The sequence below is a fragment of the Pan paniscus genome, chromosome 10, assembly GCF_029289425.2.
Source record: "Pan paniscus chromosome 10, NHGRI_mPanPan1-v2.0_pri, whole genome shotgun sequence".
Lineage (NCBI taxonomy): Eukaryota > Metazoa > Chordata > Mammalia > Primates > Hominidae > Pan > Pan paniscus.
In genome coordinates this window covers 113,217,430-113,235,270 of record NC_073259.2, presented here as the reverse complement: position 1 = coordinate 113,235,270, position 17,841 = coordinate 113,217,430, and the positions used below count along the sequence as shown (strand labels likewise).

The 17,841-nt window shown below is 35.7% G+C and overlaps 1 protein-coding gene across 6 annotated transcripts in view; it reads right to left on the bottom strand.

Annotated features, from left to right (window-relative positions):
- The window catches only part of WASHC4 (WASH complex subunit 4), a 61,341-nt gene that overhangs the window by 3,745 nt on the left and 39,755 nt on the right, over positions 1–17,841 (bottom strand). For 4 of the 6 annotated variants that reach the window (XM_003832555.6, XM_034934380.1, XM_063593618.1 and 1 more), the window contains 8 exons: positions 15,606–15,740; positions 12,908–13,016; positions 8,575–8,641; positions 8,045–8,131; positions 5,230–5,377; positions 2,543–2,639; positions 1,080–1,276; positions 650–749 (listed from right to left, as the gene is read on the bottom strand). In XM_003832555.6, the coding sequence (XP_003832603.2) occupies positions 650–749; positions 1,080–1,276; positions 2,543–2,639; positions 5,230–5,377; positions 8,045–8,131; positions 8,575–8,641; positions 12,908–13,016; positions 15,606–15,740 (940 nt within the window). The remainder of the gene's footprint in view (positions 1–649; positions 750–1,079; positions 1,277–2,542; positions 2,640–5,229; positions 5,378–8,044; positions 8,132–8,574; positions 8,642–12,907; positions 13,017–15,605; positions 15,741–17,841) is intronic. The other 2 variants (XM_034934381.1, XM_063593619.1) reach the window with 1 other exon arrangement.

Below are 17,841 nucleotides of genomic sequence, written 5' to 3'. Positions count from 1 at the left end.
GAGAAATATATCATGGGGACATTAAATATGAAACACTGAACAATGCTCTTACGCCTTAAAAAGTATAGATTCCTTTCCACCATCCTACATAGAATACAATGGACAGAATCCTTTCCTTAATGACTGAAGTTCATTGAAATCACTATCAGTTATTATGGCTATATTGCCTGAGTCTCCAGGGCCTGACTATGAAAGAAGGCAGGATGCTATTTACTACAACTAAATAGCCCCTATGATTTTACAGTTCTTTAATCATCTGTCCCATCTCATTCAGTCAACATCTAGTCATCAGCAGCTCTGCCTTCAGCAACATTTAGCTGTCCTCCTCTATTTGTTCCTTCAAATCTAATAGTTTCTGAGCCATGAAAGAAAAACCAAACTTGTGAAAAGTGTATTTAAATTAAAAGCAGATGATCCTGAACAAGGTTTTAAAGGGTTACCAAGTGTGAAATGCATAAACTACATAAATTCCTTTTCAATTTCACACAAGATCTATATAGGCTTTACTTTTTTTAAAAGACTTAATGGTAGGTCTGTGTTATTTTCCAAAAGGACAAAGAAGCTAGATGTCTGACCAGATAAAATGGTGCATTACTGTCTATTACTAAAGACATTTATTGGTCTTCCCAAATTTAAACCACTCACTGACCTTCCTTCTCTTTCTTTTCTTGGTTTTCTTCAGCCGCAGTCTTGTCTGCTCTGAAGAAAATTCTTGCACTGCTCAGTGAGAAATACAGCAATTCAAATTCCTAAGTAAATTTAAAAATTTGAAATAAAAACCAAAAATACTTATTACGGCACAATACCAAAAATATATGCATTTTTATGCCTCTTATTATTTTTAAAAGCTCTAGTGGAAATCATAAATACAGAAACTGAAATAAGTAACCCGCCCATTTTTAAGATGTGAGTCAAATGGCTTCCAAATAGCACTCATTTTAAAATATAATCTTTTTGCCACTATTCATCTCACTTGTGAAAATGGTAGTTTCTATATGGCTTCTGCTTTTCAGACATTAAGAAGTCATGGATATCAAATGGTAAGTCAAAGCAGATGTGACTCTTAGGCTCCTTTCTACCTGTAGATAGACATCCAGTCGCTTCTGAGTGAGATTCATGGTTTGTAAGAGTTTTTCATCTTGACTGGCTGACTGTACATTCTGTTGCTTAGCAACTGCTCTTATCTCCTTCAGGTATTTCTCTCTAACAGACTGGAACCAGTGAAGTGAGTCAAACTCCTGGTACTGATCCAAAAGCTTTAGAATGTAAGCCACACCTGCAGGCATAAGCAAAACTAAGGTTAAATTACAGTGAGTACAGAAGTGGTATTCTACTCCTTCACCAATAATTCCCAACACTAAGCATTCTGAGTAATAATTCCTAGCATTTTAAGTTTGTCCCATTTCAAGTTACCTTTTACAGCATAAATGAATGACGGGTTTAACAAAATGGCTTAATTCCTCCTTTAAAAACAATGTAGAAGTATAACTAAAGACAAGTCAATTAAGAAGAAAATAAATAACTAACATGGCCATATAAATCACCAGGAGAAACGATATAGCTGTAAGCGTAAAGAATAAAACTTTCCATGACTTGTACCTATAATCCCAATACTTTGGGAGGCTGAGGCTAGAGGACCTCTTGAGCCCAGGAGTTCAAGACCAACCTGGGCAACACAGTGAGACTCCTGTCTCTAAAAAAAACAAAAATTTTTTTAATTAGCCAGATGTGGCGATGCATGCCTGTAGTCCCAGCTACTCGGGAAGCTGAGGTGGGAGGATCGCTTGGGTCCAGGAGGTCGAGGCTGCAGTGAACCATGATTGCACCACTGCACTCCAGCCTGGGTGACAGAGCAAGACCCTGCCTCAAAAAGAAAGGAAAAAAACACTTCAACTGCTAAAAAGATGGCAATTGAGGAAGCTACAAGGAAACCAGAGAAACTAAATATAAGACGTTAAAACTGTACAACCCCAACAAAAACAAAGCCTAAATATTAGGCCAAAGTAGACAAGTGATTAGCAATACTAAGAAGGCATTCAATAAGTTATAAACTACGGAAAACAAGTATCGTCAATCATGTATTCCAGCTAAAAACATGGTAAACAACACTCATGAAAAACAAATCTATAGGCCGGGCATGGTGGCTCACGCCTGTAATCCCAGCACTTTGGGAGGCTGCGGCGGGCAGATCACGAGGTCAGGAGATCGAGACCATCCTGGCTAACACAGTGAAATCCCGTCTCTACTAAAAATGCAAAAAAAAATTAGGCAGGTGTGGTGGCTGGTGCCTGTAGTCCCAGCTACTCGGGAGGCTGAGGCAGGAGAATGGTGTGAACCCAGGAGGCGGAGCTTGCAGTGATCGTGCCACTGCACTCCAGCCTGGGCAACAGAGCGAGACGAGACTCTGTCTCAAAAAAAAAAAAAAGAAAAAAGAAAGAAAAATCTATAAAGAACATATAGACCTATTCTCAAGCAAATGTTTCTAAGAATCCATTACAAGGTCAATATAAAATTAATGGAAAAACAATTCCATTAAGCTTACCCATGGCAAAGCCATCATCAGTAAAGGCAGCTCCAATTTTATTTTTTTTATTTAATTTTTCCTTGCAACTAATGGAATGCTCTACAAAGTTGAGGGTCTAAAAAGATGTAACAACATGTTAGAAAAACAATTTTGCTAAGAAAATCTTCAGAATTCCTATAACAGACATTTTAAAAATTATAAATAGAATCACTATAAATAGAATAGAATAGAATCTAGGTTCCTGTCCTTTTCATCTGAAACATTTGCCTTAGGTACCCTCTTGGTGAAGATACAATCTATACAAGTGTATCTTCATGGATCTCCTTTCCAAGTCCTTTAAATATGGGCACTCCCTCAATCACTACTTAGCCCAAGAACAGTACCTTGTATATCTCATTATAAAATATTATGCACATTTTACAGAGAAGGACACCGAGGCTTGGGAGATTTATTATCTCACCCAAAGTCATATATATTAAGTGAATGCTGGAGTTAGCAAAGTGGGCCTGCTTTATTTCAAAGCACAAGTACTCTTAAAAACATATGCAAGACAGTCCTTACTTACACCTACCTAATTCATTCGAAAATACTATTTCTTTTCATGTTCTTAAGTGTGAATCCTCAAAACAGTACGTCTCTTGAAAATTCAGCTCTTCCAAAATGCCTTATCTAATCATATCTTTTATTCAACAAAGATTTACTGAAGCTTACAATATACCAGGCATTATTAAGTACTTATGATTAAACAAATGATTTCTATCTAGAGTTCACAGTCTAGAGCAACACTGTTGGCAGGGACAGAAATGTGTATCTGCACCATCCAGTACATACAGTAAGCCACTAATCACAAGCAGCCACTGAGCACTTGAAATGAGGCTAGTATGACTGACAAGCTGAATTTTTAATTTTTAAAAAGGTATTTTTATTTTTTTCGCCCTGCCTTATGATTTTATGAAATTTTAATTAACTTAAGTAGCCACATGTGACTATACATGGATAGCACAGCTCTAGAAGAGTAAATGCAGAAGTGTTTAAAAACTAATTATGATATACAGTGTGCTAAGTACTATAATAGCCTACGCTGGAAACAAAACCAAGTTTCATTTTTTTGACTGTGAAACTTATTCAGCAATTAATCACCTGTTTGTGAATTTTTTATCAATCAATTCAATCTTTTTTAGAAATCTCATTTATGCTTGTCTTTTTTCTGGAACTACACTACAAACACAAGTACAAGAACAGTATTCTATACTTCTTTGTAGTGCTTTTAATCCACTTTGTTTTCTCCATCACTAAGCGAATTCTGACAACTGCCTTGTAAAACTCCAGACTTTTTCCTAAGCTTACCAATGGGTTAACTGCTGTCTACAATGGTTTGAGTACATTGCCCTTCAAATTAAAAAAATATGGTGAGAACTCACCCCAAGTTAACTATAGTATTACCAAATACGACACTCTCCCTCCAGTTTGACACTATCTTAAGATGAAAAGATTCTTACAAGATGAATATGAACATTTTTTGCTATATCATAGTTAAAATACAATTATGATAGAAAATTAACAAATGTATAAAAGAAACAAAATTCATGGAAAAAAGCTGTTTATAGGCTATTAGCTACTTTCAATAGGTAATAATGGTTTTAATATGTAAGAAGATGTGTTAACAACTTGGGCAGCAATATGAAAAGTCACTATTCTTGATCAAAATTAAATATAATAAAGAGCTTCATCTGCTGGGTGATATTTAGATTTTAAAGCTATCTACTTACAATTTTTTTTAAACTTTATAGGAACCTTAAGCCAAAACAACTCTTATTACTAATATATACCTCTCAAAAATTCTTAACTCCATTTTCCCTAATGGAACAGCTGTTTTTATAATGCAATTTTTGATAACTTGAACTATTTTTAGATAGCAACTACAGAGTTAGAGCAAGAACACATTACATACTCTAAGAGGCATTAAAAATTTAGTCCAGATGTTAGTATTTACTACTGAATAGAAAGAAGTTATCTTGAAACAATATGCTTTAAGAAATGTGTTAGAAAAAACTATAACAGCTAAAGTTATTCTACATTAAGCACTTAAAATGATTATATATTAATAATTCTGCCCAAAGATTCTATGGCATATACTCATATAACTTAAAAAAATACTCAAATTTCTCCAGTAATTATTTTAAAAAAATAAGAATCTATCTTAGGCCATACGTGGTGGCTCATGCCTGTAATCTCAGCACTTTGGGAGGCCAAGGCAAGAGGACTGCTTGAGCCCAGGAGTTCAAGACCAGCTTAGGCTACACAGTGAGACCCTATATCTTAAAAAAGAAAACAAATTACCAAAATTAGGCATGGTGGTGCACACCTGTCGTCCCAGCTACTAGGGAGGCTGAGGCAGGAGGCTGGCTTGAGCCCAGGAGGTCAAGCCTGAGTAAGCCATGATCACACCACTGCACTCCAGCCTGGGTGACAGGGCAAGACCCCATCTCAGAAGAAAAAAAAAAATCTAACAATAAGAAAGTGTCCTTCAGCATGGCTAACAAATAAAAAATTCTATGTCACATTCACTGAGATCACATTTAGTTTTATATGCAACCAGGAAATTAATAGTGTAGTCTGTATGCATTTCGTGTTACAAAGAAACCAGATCTATTCGTGCATACTCTTTTTAAAAAAAATTCATTTTAGGTTCTGGAAATACTCACCAGAGGGGGAACAATTATATAGAAATTTCGGAGATGTATATTCTTTGGCCTTCGAAATTCTGGAGCAAAAACGTCTACAAGCATTTTGAAATATTCTGTGCCTTCGGCAGAATTTCGTGTGTGATCACTGAGGACTGAATCCAAATGCCTAAAAAGCAAAAAATTATTTGGTTCCTTTCTCAAAAGAAGCGTGGCTTTGAAAAAAATCCATCTCTCAATAGTTTAGATAAGAACACTTGAAAAGCAGGAAACACTGTAAGACACTTCTAAGAAAATTTTCTTGGAGTTCAGAATAAACTTATTTTCCTATGGACAGAAAACTGATCAATATTAGTAAATTTAGTCCCAAAAATAGACTATTAGAACATCTTGGGACTTAAAATAGTTCTGTATTTCTTCTTCCCACAGTGAGCCCTGTAGAACTCCTCTTCATTGTAAATATTTCCTCTTCCCCTTAAATCTCTAACGTTTCTCCTACATCCCCTTACCTCAACATAAACCTGGCTCTTTTTTCAAGAACTCAGTTTCCCTCTCAACCTTCAAAAACATCAGCTGCTTTTTCTCCTGCATCCCTCATGTACAGCTACTACCACTTTCAATTATTATTCCTCCACCACTGTAAGAAAGAAATCTTCCTTTGTGACTCACATAATCCAACTATATCTAACTACCCAAATACTCAACTACTTCTTCCTAACAGCAGACATCTACTAACCTTTTAACCACCGTCCTACAATTACGCAGGATTAGGATGCCTGCTCCAGTTCTCCCCTGTCTATGCAGATCATCTATTCATTATCATGACCCTACATTTCCTTGACTTCAATCAACCACTCCCTTGCACCAATCTGGATCTTCCAACTAGCAGTCAGCTTTACCCTAGAGATCTTAGAAGACAATATCCTACTCTCTGATTTCCTCACACTGCTTCAAAATATTTTTTAAATGGTCAGCACTTTCGGAGTGAATGGCATCATTTAACATAAGGTAAAGGTCTGATCCTTTCCTTTGAGACACACATCACAAACTATTTAAACCATTTTCAGGCACATGACTTCAAATGGCTTAACTTTGTAAATGGCTTATGTAATCTGGCAAAGAGCTAAGCTATCTAACAGACTATTCCAGAGCAAAGCATCTGTGCTGGGGCCTTATTCTCACAGAAATGCATGCATTTTCCCATATACTTTTTTATTTTTTAAAATTTCAAGCCTATCAAAAAGTTAAAATATAGTATAATGAACACCTGTATACCCTTCAACTAGATTCACCACTTGTTAACATTTTGACACAACTGTTTTCTCTATTTTTCTGAAACACTTGAAAGTTGTGGACCTTTTATCACTTAGCCCATTAATGCTTTAGCATGAATCTATTAAGAATGAAAACATTTTTCTACAAAGCCACAAAACACTGTTATACCCAAGAATATAATACAGTATTAATATACAATCCATGTTCAAATCTCCCCCAATTATTCCTCAAATGTCCTTTACAGCTGTTTCTTTCCTTATCTAGGATATGATTAAGTATCACCCATTACATGTGATTATCAGGTCTCTTTATTCTCCTAATCTAGAACAATCTCCTTGTATTTTTTGTCCAGGCCAAGTGTTTCATAAAATGCTCACATTCTAAATTTTTCAGGACATTTCCTCCTAATAAATTCAGGATAAACATTTCTGGCAAGAATACAAACTAGGTACTTGACATTACATTGCATCAAGAGGCCACATTACATCTGTCTGCCCCATTACTGGTGATGCTAAGTTTGATCACTTGGCCAAGGTGGAATATATTTCTCCACTGTAAAGACAGTTTTCTCCTTTGTAATTAATAAGCAATTTTATGGGATGAATTACTGAATGAATCCTCTGTTCTCTAAAAACTTTTCACCTAATGTTTTAGAAACCACTGGGGATTCTTGCTTGATTTCAAGTATTACAGTGATGGTTACAATTTCCCCCCTAAATTTAACAAGCATTCTTCCATAAAGAAATGACTTTCATTCTCTTATCATTATGATCTTCTTATGATAACCCTTCTTATATTATGACTCATTGATTTTTTTTATTCAACAGATTTTTATCTATCATTATTCTTTTTGATCATATTGTCTCCCCTTTGCCCAGGGGTGCCCCTTCATGCCTGATTCAATAACCTGCTGTAAGTGTGAATAAAACATACAGTTTTCTAAACATATTCTTAGCAATTCTGCATGCCTCTCGTTTTATGTTACAAATCACAACTGACTCAAGTCCTGCACTGTTCAATAAGATAGACATTAGCTATTTAAATTTAAATTAAGATAAAATTTACACTTCAATTCCCCAGTCGCATTTGCCATATTTTAAGTGTTTACCGGCCATATATGGTAGTGGCTACAGTGCTGCTATAGATTACATATAAGAAAGGACTGGCATTCTAGAACACTGTTGGTGAAGAGAAATATTTTAAAAAGTAAAAAGAAAATAGATGAAATGAATTTTATGATTGAGGTATTTGGCATTCCTCCTTTTATACTAAATCTTCAAGGTTAGTTATGTACTTTATACTTGAGCACATCTCAGTGTGGACCAGCCAAATTTTAGGTGCTCAAGAGCCATGTGTGGCTAGTGGCTGAAATACTGGACAGCATGTTCTAGAACCTGGAAAGGTCTTAGAATACTGAAGTCTTAAAAATTATACTTCATAAACTGAGGCCATAATTTTGTATAATAAAAACAGTGGCATAAAAATTACATATTACCCTCTGGTCTTCTCTTCAGAATGTTTTTTATAAACACACTTTTTTATATCTCCAAATTTAGATTACCTTGCTGCTTTTAACGTTTCTTCTGCAAGACCTTCTTCTTTTACTAGTTCTTCAAAATTTACAATATCTTCAAGATCAGGAACAAATCTACATAAGAATTTGGGAAGGCATTTATTAGGTCAAGTAAAATATGTGCAATTGACACAGATATGAAAGTGGTACTGCAGGACTCTAAAATTTTCAACTATGTATTTGGAAACAACTGTGCATTTCAGTAATATTATTCATATCACCACTTTAGTTCCAAATTGAATTTTAGATATGAATATTTTAATCCTTAAAATCATGTAATCTTTACATGCATTCATAAACCATATTGATAAATTAACTTAAGAGAAATATTTTCAGAAGTCTGCTGCAGTCTTAAAATTTGAGAAAAATCTAGTAGAATTAATAGTTTTCTTCCATATTTTATCTCAAAATATATCAAGAACAAACACCTTATCTACAATATCACTTGTAACATATATTTAATGGACACAATTTTTAAAATGGCATAAACAAGGCAAAAATGATGTTTGCATCCATACCTAATGGCATTGCTGCTACAATGAAGACCACCAGATCTTATCATTCGTACATAGCCCATAGCATTACCTTAAAAACCACACAAAAAAATCAGATATTTATATAAATAACTCTAAATTCTAATAGGAATATAGTTACATACAGTAGTAAATTACAAGGTTTCCACTCCTAAGAACCAAAATATTTTGCTATATTTTACTTCAGTTCTTATTCCATAAAAAGTAAAACTGTTACATATTTCTACACTTAAAATATAAACATACATACTTATATATAACTATATTAAATATTTAAAAGTAAATGTTATTTTCATTTGATAAACTAAAATCATTAAATGCTGACATTAAAATGGTCAAGCTTAAAATTATAATATCAATAATTTCTCCTCTCACATTGAGATTCAATCTCCGCCACATACACAATTGGAAGTGATATCAAGAAATCTTTATTTGATGCCTCCCAAATTTATATCTCTGGCCTGGACTCCTCCTCTGAACTCTAGGTTTTTTTATCCGATGCCTACACTTATATGTCTAATAAGAATTTTATATTTAATATGTCCAACTCAAGCTCAGGATCTTTATCCCCAATTTTGCCTATCAAAGAAACTGGCAATTCTATCCTTTCAGTTGCTCAAGCCAAATGTCTTAAAGTCATCCCTGGCTCCTTTCTCTCACATTTTATAATCAAAATGACTGGGCAAATTATGTTGACTTTGCCTTGAAAATGTAGCCAGAATCCACCCACTTTTCATTCACCCCTTCACAGATATCCTCCTATCCAATCCATCACCAGCTCTTGGCTGGAGCACTGCAATATGCAATGGCCTCCTGATTTCCCTACTTTCACCTTTAGCATCCTGCCACATTCCCCAGTGTTGTATAATATCTACAGAGCCACTAGTGAATTTTTAAAAACTAAGTTAGAGCGTATAGTGCTTTTTCTTTTTTTTGAGACAGAGTCTCACTCTGTCACCCAGGATGGAGTACAGTGGTATGATCTCAGCTCACTGCAACCTCCGCCTCTGCAGTTCAAGCAATTCTCCTGCCTCAGCCTCCCAAGTAGCTGTGATCACAGGCGTCCGCCACCATGCCCGGCTAATTTTTGTATTTTTAGTAGAGATGGGGTTTCACCATGTTGGCCAGGCTGGTCTTGAACTCCTGACCTGAGGTGATCCACCCACCTCGGCCTCCCAAAGTGCTGGGATTACAGGTGTGAGCCACCATGCCCGGCCCCATATCATGCTTTTTCTGAAAATGCTGTAATGGCTTTCCACCTCAGAATAAAATCCTGCATGATCTTGCCCCTTGCTACTGTTCAGATAGCATGCCCTGCCACTTAGATCTTTGCTTACTCCATTCCAGCCCCTATTTCTCAAAAATGTGAAACGAATCAGGGCTTTTGCACTTACTGTTGCCTCTGTCTGGTAGACTCTTTCCCCAGATGCACGTGGCTTACTCCCCAACCTTATTTAGGTCCCTGCTCAAATGTCACCTCCTGTTTTCCCTGAACATCACTGACTAGCACTGCCCAGCCCCCTTACATCTCCTTACCCAGTACTTATCACTGACATACTATGTATTTTTCTGTCTGCATCTTCCCCCACCTAGAGTTCAAGATCCATGAGTACAGCCTTTGTCTTCTTCACTGCTCCATCCCTAGAGCCAACATGTCCTGGCAAATAGTAGGAATTCAATTTATAATTGAACTTTATTGAAATTACTTGAAAGAAAGAACAGACGGAAATGTAAAAACAAGTTAACATTTCATAATCGTGAGTAACATACATTTTACATACATTATGTTTTTAACAACCCTACATAGCAGTTAACATTGAATCTATTTTAAGGCCTGTCCCAATATGAGAAATGACATTAAAATTTTTTTAATGTGCATCTTTAAAAAGTCAAATGACTAGTTTGTTTTCCTCCAAATCATCAGACCAAAGTCTGAGGAAGCAAAATAGGAGAGCCTAGTATAGAGCGGCAATTAAGAGTAAAAGCTCTGAAGCCAGGCCACCTGGGTTCAAATCTGGTCTCCCACATGTTAGCTAAGAGACCTACAAATTATGTTATGTTACCTCTCTGTATCTCAGTCTTCTCATCTGGTAAATTAAGCTCAATAAGGACAGAGACTTTGTTTACTGTCATAAATATCATCAGCACCTAGAAACATTTGTTGTACTGAATGAATACCTGTGCAGTGAATGAAGGGAAGTAATATTTCATAAATGTTGTGGTAAGATTCACGTGAGTTAAAACATATAAAGCACTAAGAATAGCCATGGCACAGTAAATGCTCAATAAATGTTATTATTATTTCAGCAGGCAAGTTATTAGTCAAAAAGGCTTCCATTTGCTCCCAGATTCTTTACACCTTTTCTCAAGATATTTATCAGACTCAAAAGCACATTACAGTGTTTTATAAGCAGAGGTAAAGAATTTGTATTGGCCGGGCGCAGTGGCTCACGCCTGTAATCCCAGCACTTTGGGACACAGAGGCGGATGGATCACGAGGTCAGGAGATCGAGACCACCCTGGCCAACATGGTGAAACCCTATCTCTACTAAAAATACAAAACTTGGCCGGACGTGGTGGCATGCACCTGAAGTCCCATATACTAAGGAGGCTGAGGCGGGAGAATCGCTTGAACCCAGGAGGCACAGGTTGCAGTGAGCTGAGAACGTGCCACTGCACTCCAGCCTGGGTGACAGAGCAAGACTCTGTCTCAAAAAAAAAAAAAAAAGAATTTATATTTTCTAAGAAGAGAATAAAGAGTAAAACGATGGATTAAAATGAAAAGGATAATATTCCCCAATTGTGGACTGCAACCTGGTGGTAATCAAGGTGACATTAGATGGCACACCAAAGAACACTTAGTGATTATGTATTTAGGGCAAAAATGACTAGCATTTTAAGGACTATGATTTAACAACTGTTATTTCTAAGGAAAAATTATACTCTCAAAAAAAAATAAAAACATGTAACAAATAATAGTGAAGGCAGTATTAACAGGATGCAAAAATTCTGGGTATGTGAATAAATAAAACTTAAGTAACACTGCTCTAGAAGGACAGCTCTTAATCTGAGGTCCATAGACCCAAGCTTTAAGCACATGGACTCTAGCATATCATACACAAAATTGTGTACGTGTGTCATATAGGCATTAGTTCTGGAACAATCATCCTGGAGTTTTCCTCAGATTCTCAAAAAAGGTTAAGAACTATTGCTCCATAAGTTTGCTGCTTAATATTAAATGTCCACTTGAAGAAAACTTATTTGTACTTATTTGACAATACTTAATATTGAATGGTTTATAATAAAACATTTACAAAGGTAAAATCCTCCAAGTTCTTGTACTAAAACATAATAGAAATGTCTAATATGCAAATCAATTAACTGAAAAAACTTTACTCCAGAATGAAATGCTTATAACGTATTACCCACTAGTAAACCTAAAGTCTCCTGAAAGCAAAGGGGTTGGTATTCCCAGCACCTAACAGAAAATGTGGCATAACAGATGCTTAGTAAATGCTTGATAAATGAATAAATCAATCTCACAAGGCAGAATTTTCCCAAAATATCGTCAATAAGATTTTACTGTTTGGTGTTAATATAAACTTTCAAGAATATAAAACCCATTTGGACTTATAGCTAAATAACCCTGGTTTAAGTCCCAGAAACACGACTTACTTCTTTCTCTAAGTTTCTCTTTTTTCATCTTTAAAATGATTACATGCCTATCTCACAGGGTTATTGCGAACATATAATGTATGTGAAAAGCTCAAATAAGTATAAAGTTTTGTTAAGCTATGATTATTATGAAATGTAGTTCTTACTTTTAAATATAAAAGTACTACATATCAGAAGACAAGTTCCACTCGTAAGGGCAGAAGGACAATACATTATATGCACAAGTAAAATGGTGTAACATAGAACTTAATAACTTTTCATGTAAATATTTTATACCTTCACATTTAGACTGGAACTTGTGGGAGCCTTTTAGAAGCCCAAAACAGTGCCTTGAACAGAGCAGGTATTCGGTAAGTACTTACCAGTTTACAATTATTAATATGACCTTTGAGATTTAGTTATTAAATAACTTTTATTATAATTGAAGAGGTTTTATTTAAATGATTAGCCTATAGTCTATCAATTATTTCTGCAGCAACAGTCTAATCATACTTACAAATTTTGGGGGTAAAAAAATTACATGAGTAGAGTAAAGCTGAGCTCAGGCTTTCACATGAGCTGCTTATTAGTGTGAAATAGTTAATATATGAGATAGACTGTAGGGATCTGTACCTGATTTCCCAACACTTTTATCATAACTTACCAATTTGGCTGATGAGTTGCCTGAATTGATCAAGGTAGCTCTGTCCCTCAGGTGTTATTCCAAGTTTTCTGATGCCTCGATTGAATTTTTCTGCTCTATCAAAAGGATACTAGACAGAAAATTTTAAGGCTACTTTTAATAAAGATTTCTAAAGCACAAAATGCCTCCCAAATAAACCATGCCAATACTACTCTCCTTTTAATTTTGTATTTCATTGTGCTTAAAAATTAATTAAGATTAATAATTCATACACTACCAATGTTCAAGGTCAATATAATTTTTTTCTTTTTGACATTAGCTAAAACGACTAATAATCAATGCCACTAACCTAATTTCCCTACCACAATTATTAGTCTCCTAACCTCCAACAACTCTAACAGAAAAAAGAAACCAATTCCTCCCAGAAACACCTGTTCACAGATGTGTGACCAAGTTTCTGTGGGCTGAATAGGTATTAGGGACTTAGAAACATACTCCTTCTCAATGAACACACGTCAGCTGGGTTAAAATTTCTAGTAACCATCACCAATAAAAAAACTACTTTTTGGTCTTGGTTGATTAGGAAATTTAGGAAATTATTCATTTTGTAATAATAAGAAAGCAATTCTTACATAATAGCATGAATATTTATCTCTAAATACTAGGAATTTCTGCTCCAATAAAAATGAGCTGGGCTGGGCACAGTGGCTCATGCCTGTAATCCCAGCACTTTGGGAGGCCGAGGCAGGCAGATCACTAGGTCAGGAGTCCAAGACCAGTCTGACCAATATGGTGAAACCCCATCTCTACTAAAAATACTAAAATTAGCTGGGTGTGGTGGTGTGCACCTTTAATCCCAGCTACTCAGGGGGCTGAGGCAGGAGAATCGCTTGAACCCAAGAGGCGGAGGCTGCAGTGAGCTGAGACTGTGCCACTGCACTCCAGCCTGGGAGACAGAGCCAGACTCAGTCTCAAAAAAAAAAAAAGAGTTAATACAATCCTCTACTGATAAACGTAATCTGTAATTTTATTAGATTATCCTATGAGAAAGTAATATTTTGCTACTCTGGCACTGAAGAGAACTAGCAACCATTATACAAGAGAACTGGAAATAGGTGTATCTTAAGAAAAGTAATTAAAATAGTTCCGCATATGGCAAATCAAATATAGGACCCATCTAAGCCTGTTGGTTCTCAATCCACATGGCTACATGCGCCTGCTGCCACTTAACAATTCAACAGACTCTTCACTTCACTTCACTATGGGAAAACTCAGCCTGGAAGGTGAAAGGAAAACAGCGTTCTTTTTTTTTTTTTTTTTTGAGACAGAGTCTTGCTCTTGTCACCCAGGCTGGAGAGCAGTGGCATGATCTCGGCTCACTGCAACCTCCACCTCCTAGGTTCAAGTGATTCTTGTGCCTCAGTGATATAGCTTGGCTTTGTCCCCACCCAAATCTCATCTTGAATTGTAGTTCCCATAATCCCCACATGTCCTGAGAGGGACCAGGTGGAGATAACTGAATCATGGGGGCAGTTTCCCCTACCCTGTTCTCATGATAGTGAGTTAGTTCTCACAAGATCTGATGGTGGTTATAAGGGCTTCCCGCTTTGCTGGGCACTCATTCTCTCCCGTCACCCTGTGAAGAGGTACCTTCCGCCATGATTATAAGTTTCCTGAGGCCTCCCCAGCCGTGCAGAACTGTGAGTCAATTAAACCTCTTTCCTTTATAAATTACCCAGTCACAGGTATTTCTTCACAGCAGCATGAGAATAGACTAATACACTCAGCCTCCTGAGCATCTGAGACTTCAGGCATGTGCCACCATGCCCGGCTAATTTTGGTATTATTAGTAGAGATGAGGTTTGGCCATGTTGCCCACGCTGGTCTCAAATGCCTTGCCTCAAGTGATCTACCTATCTTAGCCTCTCAAAGTGCTGGATTACAGGCATGAGCCACTGCACCCTGCTAACAGCAGCATTCGTATAAATTATCAGTGGGAATATCAATAGTGAAGTGTTTTTGGAGTGCTAGGCAATATGTACCAGAATTTTAAATGTTCACATTTCCTTGTCCTAGAAATTTCTCCTTAAGGAAGTTTTCAGAAAGTCTGAGATTTACAGAGATAGATGTGTAAAGATGTTACTGCAGCACTGTTTGTAAGAATGAAAAATTAGAAAAACCTAAATAATGGTCAACAGAAGAAGGTTAAATAAGTTATGATATACATGGATGTATCCCTATCAACTTGAAGCAGATCTGTATGTACTGACGTGATGAGTACAGTGCAAAATGCTATGTATAATATTACTCCATTTTTACTATACTACTTTTAAAAGCAATATATGTGTGTAAATATACATGTTTATATACAAAGATATCTGAAAGCCATCACACTACATTGTTAGCAACTGCCTCCAGAAAATGGAATGGAAAGAAAAATGAAGGTGGATATTCAGTTTATCCATTCTATATTGCTTAAATGTTTCAAAATAAGCATGTCCTGCTTTTATATTATTTTAAAATAAAGAAAAGTATCACCTGGCTACATTTATGATTTAATTTTTTCCTTACCTTAAGCCTACAGACAATGCAGAGTAAGAAATTATAGGGAAAATAAAACTAAAACCCCAATAGAGATCTAAATAATGAATTTTAGCATACACATTTGCCATATACTCAACAGCTTAATCAAATACCTTAAAAAGAATAGGTAGCCTACCTTATGATCATTTTGGTCCTTAATTTCCCTGAAAAATCGAATATCTTTAATCAATCTGGATTTGATGTGTTCATCATACATAAATTGGCTAAATATATAGAACTTCTTTTTCAAAAACTGGTAGGTGAAATTAACCTATAAAATTAAAATTCAAAAAGTTGAAAAAAGTTAATATAAAAATTAATTCAAATCAATTCAAATCAATTTTACTGTATAACAGTTATCTATTTGTACTACCTATAAAGTACTATTTAAAAAGTCTATTTCATATTGGACCTGAAAATATTTAAATAACATTTTTTATTGCTGAAGTTCACAAAACTTTCTATAAGCTCCTCTTACATATTTTTACTAAAAAAGAAAAAAGAAAAGAAAAAAGTGGAAAATATTCTCATGATAGGACTAAGGGCTGTAATGAGAATCACAAAACCAGACTCAAGACTCTAGTTATTAAGCCATGGTCCAGTGAGAAGTTTCTATGTTCCTCCATCAGTAAGATTACTTATTGCTAATCTACAGGTCTAGAATGATACTAAAGTAAGAAACATGGTGTTCTCTGAACCTTCCTGAAGATACCACATATTCAATTATCTATCCATAAATATTTCTAATCACCTCTTACACACAAGGCAACGTGCCTTCTCCCATGCTAGACATGGTCCTTGTCTTCACGAAGTTTATATTCTAGAACAGGTGACAAACATTTTAAACAAGTATTGTTAAATAAATTATTAAATCTCTACTGTAATAATTTCTCAGAATGTTAAGTACATGTGTGCTTTGACAATAAATAACAAAAAGCCCTTGACTCAGAAAATCCTAAGAAAGTGAGGTATGAGCTGAGATTAAAGTCAAAATAGCACAGTAAAATTAATTCTAATCTACAGATGGAAATAGCATAAGATTAATTCCAACCTACAGGCAGAAATAGCATAAGATTAATTCCAACCTACAAATGAAAACCCTAAATTCATTTCCAACCCCACCAACTCTCAAGTATTACTAATGATTTTGACAAATTTGTGCCCGTTTTACTCAGTATTCATTTACCCAATTATGGAAACAAATGATTTTCGGGAACTTATCTTGTAGCTTAAACATTGTACTCTCTCCTTGTTTTTTCTGTTTCTTTGCATTTAAAAAAAAATCTCTTTAACAGTCTTTTGTTTTTAATCCTTTCCACTCTTAATAGTGGGTAACTATTCTGCCATCCTGATTTCTATCCTTCTATGCTCATTTCATCAACAGACATCAGTAATCTACATTCATTAGTGTAATTAACTGATGAACGTCTATATCCCTGTGATTACTGTGAAAGCAGGAAATGTGTTTTTCTCACACTAGTGCCCAGCACAGTCCCTGACACATAAAATACATTCACATCTGTTACATGAATATTTGATAGATAATAGAAGTCAAGGAAGAGCTTACTCTCAAAAGTTCAGTTTTATTTATCCTCAAAGGTACAAACATGATCATTACATGGATGACTCTTCATTTGGAATTTAAAATTGTATGTTTCATTTCTATATTGATAACCAAACTATAATGGAGCTCCAATCATATCACTCATTGGCTCAAAATCTTCAATGCCTTCCCACTGTATACTTAAATGATCCCAATTCCCTACTCCAAATGTGTTTAATAATACTGTACTACTTAAGCATTCAGTCTTCTCCCCTAAAGGAGAAATTAATTGTGCTCTGAAAACCAGGTAAATTCAAAGACTTCTCTTTTTCCACAGACAGAAAAATAGCATACGAGTTCAAATAATTCCTTCAAGTGAATGCCCACTTCATTTTTGTTTGTTTTTTTTTTGAGATGGAGTTTCGCTTTTGCTGCCCAAGCTGGAGTGCAATGGCGCAATCTCAGCTCACTGCAACCTCTGCCTCCCAGGTTCAAGCGATTCTCCTGCCTCAGCCTCCCAAGCAGCTGGGATTACAGGCGCCCGCCACCACACCTGGCTAATTTTGTATTTTTAGTAGAGATGGGGTTTCTCCATGTTGGTCAGGCTGGTCTTGAACTCCCAACCTCAGGTGATCCTCCTGCTTCAGCCTCCCAAAGTGCTGGGATTACAAGCGTGAGCCACCACGCCAAGCCGTGAATGCCCATTTCTAAGAAGATTCAATATATTTTTAGTAAGTTCCTATCTATATGGACATCAAATAATTAGCAACCCCTGCCCCAAAAAGGGCATAAATAACATTAAGTAAATTACTATCTATTGTTGACTTTC